The following is a 6,000-nucleotide window of genomic DNA, read 5'->3' on the forward strand; positions in this document are numbered from 1 at the left end:
AACTTGTGAAGGCGCCGTATCGTCGAGACAAAGAGAGAAAAGAAAGCAAAGGCGAAAGAGAAAAGAGGGGGTGTATAATACCGTGTTATGGTAAAGGACAGGAGGGTAATTTTTATTTTTATTTTTTTAATTTATATATATATATATATATATATATATATATATATATATATATATATATATATATACTCGGAGCCGATTACCCGGTTATAACCGGGTGTCTAAGAAACTAATAACCGGCTCCGACTGCCCGGTTACCCTGTTATAAATAACCGAGTACCGAACCGGTTTTCCGGTTGGTGCCTGGTTACGATTTTCTGGCCAGTTATAACTTGCTCGGAATTACACCCCTTGCTGGGCCCAATATAAAAAGCCCATGACTAATCGACTTATTTTTTATTATCTTATTAGGATTCAGAAATTATTTTTTATTAGAAGTCTTATTATTAAAATTTGGATTAAGAGTATTATTAGGATTTGGTTTAGGAGTCACATGTATAGACATATTATCCCACTCCTCCAAACTATCTGGATCGTATAGTTTAACATAGAAGAAGGGGGGCTTTATCAAGCTAGCTGGTTTTATAGGGTTTAACCTTGATGTAAATGAGTGGGTTATTACGCATAATTGAATGGCTGAATTTCGTTTGATCCAACGGCTTCACGTGCTCTCATATGCTTTTAAGAAATACAAGTATTCTTCAGAGAGTTGCATATAATGAATCATGTAAATTCTTTTGTCCCATTACTAAATCTTTTTAATTAAGCCATAAGGACAAGCAATTGTAAATGAACAAAACTCCGGATCAAAAAGTTGGCAGCTCACTCAAATACTATGCCAATCACATAAACCAAAGTTTGTTCCATCTGTTGAGAACATAGTTAAGGGCCATTAATTGGCACATATCATTTCTCAGAATCTTCTAGCTGAGAGATGATGCTGACAAAGACCTCGTAGCCTTGACACATATCAAAGAGAAGACAGTACTCATTCTTGGCATGGTATGTGGCCATTAAACCTGCAAATATGATGCAAAAGCAATGAATCAGATTTTGTAATGAGCTTTCAAATGATCAACCTAATAACTTCATCATAAAAAAAGAAAAAGAAAAAGAAAAAGAAAAAAAGACCATCATGCACAAAACACTGGGCAACTTCTTTCCTTCTTTTTGAGTAAATCAAACTAAGAAATAATGTTAAATTTCAAGACATTGTCAATAAAGATGGAGTGCAACTCCGCCAGAAAAAAAAAAAAAAGAAAAAAAGAAAAAAGAAAAAAAGAAAAAAAAAAAGCCATTCCGAAAAACAAAGACAAATTAACAAGGTGGTTGGCAGTGTTAGTGAAAGTTGCTTAGGTTCATCCATTGAAAATGTGAGCCATTCAATAGACAGTTAAAAGAATATGACCTAACAATACACCATTAATTAACATGGCACCATCTTCATCGAGCTATGGAAAAGCTACCCATTTGAACAAAAAATAGTAAACCTCAAACCGCTGAAAACAACAGTTCCCCTTACTAGCAGAAGGAACTATGCTTAACTATGAACAATAAGCATCTCCTCTAATTTGTGGAGAGAGTCTTGCTTTGATTCAAGTTATGGAGGTTATAAATCCCAATACCCAGGTGTTAAATCATGTGTGCTTGACATCTATGCGTGTGTTTTGGATCCTTTTATTTTTAAAGGGTGGAGGATCCGTAATCTATTTGATGGACCAACTGTGGCAAGCCCTTTACATTTGAGGTCAGAAACATAAATCTTTCTTGGCATTCACCTCTGTCATGCAATATCTTAGCCCACGAAATAACATAATTCACCTTGACCATGGCCAAATTCCATGGTCCAAAAATGTGTTATGAATTCAGAAAATAAAAAGGGAAAATAAGAACATATTATGTGAAGAGAAAAGGAAATTATGGACTAGTGTCGCCAACAGTAGTCATATTCTTCACATGAAAAAGTATAAACAATAAAAATCTTTCCCTACAATATGCACATTAGTAATGTGCCTTACCACATTAGATTATAAGGGTTACTTTACATCAAAAGGTACATGAGCTTCAATAATAAGTCTATGGTGAAGAAGAAATATTAACAGTATCATACCGTAGCCTGCAGTTTGAACGTCAAATCCTTCGTCCTACCAAAGAAAAAGGACGGTGAGGGATGAAAGAGTAAAAGAATGAAAATTCAAAAAGCCATAGAAGAACGTGAGATACTCACCTGCAGTTCTCTAATGAGTGGCAAACTGCCAGTAATTGAGTAAGGCTTTACATGCCCAACTACCTCTTCAGTAGCTTTACACAATACATGAAAGCCACGTGAATTAAGATCACATGCAACTCCAGACATCGCTTCATCAAAACTTATTTTAAGACTGTAGGGAAGAAAGAAATGCCATTTAAGTACTTTGTAATATAGCAAAATAGTAGAAATATGGAAGAGGAGATTAAGGTGCCTAAAAGAAATTATTTTGAGATAGACACAACATTTTACAGAAGCATATGTAACTACATTTCCAGTACAGCAAAGTTTTTTAAAGGAGTATCCAAATTACTTGTCTAAATTCATGCAAGGAAGAGAGAGAGAGAGAGAGAGAGAGAGAAGAGGGGGGGGGGGGGGGGGGGGGAAGGAGGGAGGGATGGAGAGAGAGAGACCTTCCCCTCAGGTTTTCATCAGGCAGGACATATTTTGAAACAGGACCACGTGAATCTAGCTTCTCAATGTTGTCATTGATGTCATCCACATATTCTTGTAGCTTCTTCATTACATCTTTTACACTGAAGCAGAGCATCAGAAAATTGGAATTCAAAATCCATAAGCTGGCCTTGTTAATTCCTTTTAAGAAGATCACTTGAAATTTACAGAATAAAGAAATTGGCTTCTATGTAATAATTTTTGCCTTAAAGATGAAGCAGATTGCTTACTCATAGAAGGGAGTTAACCTGAAAATCAATAGAAAAGAATTAAAAAAATTAAGCTTCTTCATTTTCCAGAAAAGGTCTTAAAAAGGTTTTTGGGGAAGATTATAAACCTGACATCTCCTGAAATTGTACACTCAGCTGGAATCTGATTGATCCCACCACCTGGATCTGCAATAAAGATGCTGAGCATGGTATAATGAAACAATTTTCTTTTCCCCCATAACTTTTCAGAATAGGCAAAAAAACTTACAACTCCATTGAGTTGGTTTCATGGTTGAAGGTGTTGCAAATCCATAGACCTGTTCCTTAGGATGGGGAGGAAAGTCCCTGTAAAAGCGTGATTGCATCTCTTTCAGTGCTTCCATTGCTAGCTCCAAAGGATTTATAGCCTGCGGATATTCAACAAGAGTCTGAATGAATAAACAACTAAAAACTGGACATATGATTTCAGTATTTTCATTTTTTGGCAAGCACCTCCTTTCTTCCTTGTTCAAAGGCTAACTATTCTAAAAAATTTAATGGAATTGCTATATTTTGGTATAAATTCTCAAATTAATAAATGTACAAGTCCGATTTTTGACCCAATAAATAACTCTCAACCACTTTATATTTAAGATTCTTACATAATCCAACTCTATGTCATCTCAATATTGCACTCTATCAAGAACCATACCGTCTCTTAGATCTAAAGGAATCAAGCATTCTCTCACTACCTCAGCTCACAGACATATTTTGGAATTCTCTGTGTGACCTCAAACTTGATAACTACAATCCCAACTCGTCTTAGTCATTCACATGACTATTGCTCAGTATTTGAGTGGAAAATTTTTATACATAATACGGGAACTATTTAAATTCCAATACCTTCAATTCATTTTCATCTGCAACCTAAAAACAGCATGTTCCTTCCTCCTAATTCTCTTCTGCTTTTCTCTCACTCATTCAGAATCTTAGAAAACCAGCAAAACAGTCTCATCAATTTGGTATACTTTATTGTAAAGAATCTAAGCAAATATTTCCTTTAGGGGAACCGTGTGGACAGAAACCTTATACAAAAATGACTCTATGACATAATTGTAATGGTGTGTGTACCTTGTGTGCTAAGCCACTGTGGAAAAGCTTCCCCGTCACTTTAAGTTTCCAAGGTATCATACCACCAGTACCAATGCAAGGTTGTTTATCCGCTGTGTCAATCCAAAACCTGTGTGGAAAAGCCAAAAATCACAATAACCAAATTCTGCTAAGCTTTAATGTAAAGATTTCAAGAGATGCTTTATTTTTCTGTTCATAAACAAGAGATGCCGTTCACTTACAGCGGACCTTCCTTCAGCTTATTGAGTAGTCCATCTTTCACAAGTGCATCCACACCAACCCCAGAAATAGCAGAATTCTCTTCATTGGCTATAAAGACTGCAACTACAGTTGACTTCAATTTGGGCTTTTTCTCCCCTAGCCTCCTCAAGAGTTCAGTTACAAGGGCAACATGCCCTAAACAATCAGTAGTTCCACGGCCGCGGAGTTTATCCCCATCAATGCTCAGTGAGAATGGATCAAATTCCTGTAAAATTGATAATCATAAGATGCATAAAGAACATCACTATATCATACCCGAACAAATCCATCACTCTATACTCAAATCAAAATTCAAAAACAGAGTTGCTATAATGAGAAGTTTTTAGTTATCATCAGGCAGACCTTATACATTAACTGCAGAAAAGAAAAACAGCTAATATAACTAAATTAAAAATATTGTTTTTATTTCGCAATTAATAATAGAGAGAAAATCAACTATCGCCAAAAAAGAGAGAACAAATTGAACAAAAGCTTGACATGGGTCATCCTTAATCTGTAAAAGAATGGTGCTGAAGCCAATTCTAAAAACCCCAAGAAAGATGATTCTAACAGAATGAGTATAAAAATGAAATTTGCAAATGCAGATTGAATTTCACAAAATTGATATGTTGAAACTTTTACCTTACAACATATCAAGTGCTGAAGCCAATTGAGATTGAGTATATATAAGATTCAGTGCCAAAGTTATGGGGGTACAGATTAAAAGCCACCAAATTCGATATGGTAAGCAACTTGAACTAGATAAGACCCAGGCCAAGCATTAAATCCAATTCAGAACAACCCAGATTGTGTTTGTATGCAGCCTGAAATCACATCGCCTAAAGGCCCAAAATCCCAGAAAAAACAATGCCAGATAAATTATTATAAAGAAAATAAAAAGGGCAGTATAAACTTAGATGAATCCAATAACTTATGACAGGAATTTCCTCCACAGAAACCAGTTCATAACAACCACTACGTATAACATTAGAAAAAACAAACAATCCCAGATTGAATTTATGAATATGAAACGATTCAATAGCCTATTCAAGAAAAACCCAGTAAAGATAACACCAAATTAAGCACAAGAAGCAGACCCAATCATCAGGATTAGCAGTAACCACGTCCATGTGACATCCCACGAAGGACAAGATCTTGCCAGGCACGGTGCCGGGGTACTCCACGATCACGTTACCTCTGCCTGGATGATAGGTGACATGGTTGACCACCAGGGGTCCTCCCCCTGTGGTGGTGCTATAGGGAAGAAGGGCGTCCAAGACGTGCTTGACCACCCTGTCCTCCTCTGGGATCAGCTCAGGTGGGTTGTTCTGGACGTACTTGGCTTCGCCAATGAGCTTCGAGAGGAGGCTCACGAAGGAGTCCTTATTGAGGTCACCTAGCGTTTGTTTTACGAGCGAGGAAGCCATTGTTGGAGCGTCTGTCGAATACGAACCGGTGCGTAACTCCGTTTATAAGGGCACTAGAAGTGGAGAATATGTTCCAAAGTTTTCTACGAATAAAAGAAATCAAGATAGATACCTAGGAACTTAATTTTTCTTTTTCTTTTCCTTTTCTCTCTCTCTCTCTCTCTCTCTCTCTCTCTCTTTAAAAAAATAATTTAATTTTTTTTATTATTATTATTGATAGATTCCATGGAGATTTACATCTCTTTTCGAGCAATTTTTTGTTTAAATTATTATAATTTGGACAATATATGTGTCATGTGTGGAAGTTTACACG

General features: G+C 36.2%; 1 protein-coding gene across 1 annotated transcript; it reads right to left on the reverse strand.

Annotated features, from left to right (window-relative positions):
- Positions 1 to 804: 804 nt before the first annotated feature.
- LOC133854801 (acetylornithine deacetylase-like) lies at positions 805 to 5,752 on the reverse strand. The gene is made up of 10 exons (XM_062291072.1): positions 5,358 to 5,752; positions 4,242 to 4,486; positions 4,021 to 4,129; positions 3,179 to 3,317; positions 3,039 to 3,096; positions 2,932 to 2,949; positions 2,662 to 2,784; positions 2,228 to 2,381; positions 2,111 to 2,144; positions 805 to 1,019 (listed from the first exon to the last, which is right to left on the reverse strand). The coding sequence occupies exons 1-10, from the start codon at positions 5,685 to 5,687 to the stop codon at positions 907 to 909; spliced, it is 1,323 nt and encodes a 440-aa protein (XP_062147056.1). The 5' UTR covers positions 5,688 to 5,752; the 3' UTR covers positions 805 to 906.
- Between the last annotated feature and the right edge of the window lie 248 nt (positions 5,753 to 6,000).

The sequence above is a fragment of the Alnus glutinosa genome, chromosome 13 (genome assembly GCF_958979055.1).
Source record: "Alnus glutinosa chromosome 13, dhAlnGlut1.1, whole genome shotgun sequence".
NCBI classification, from domain to species: Eukaryota; Viridiplantae; Streptophyta; class Magnoliopsida; order Fagales; family Betulaceae; genus Alnus; species Alnus glutinosa.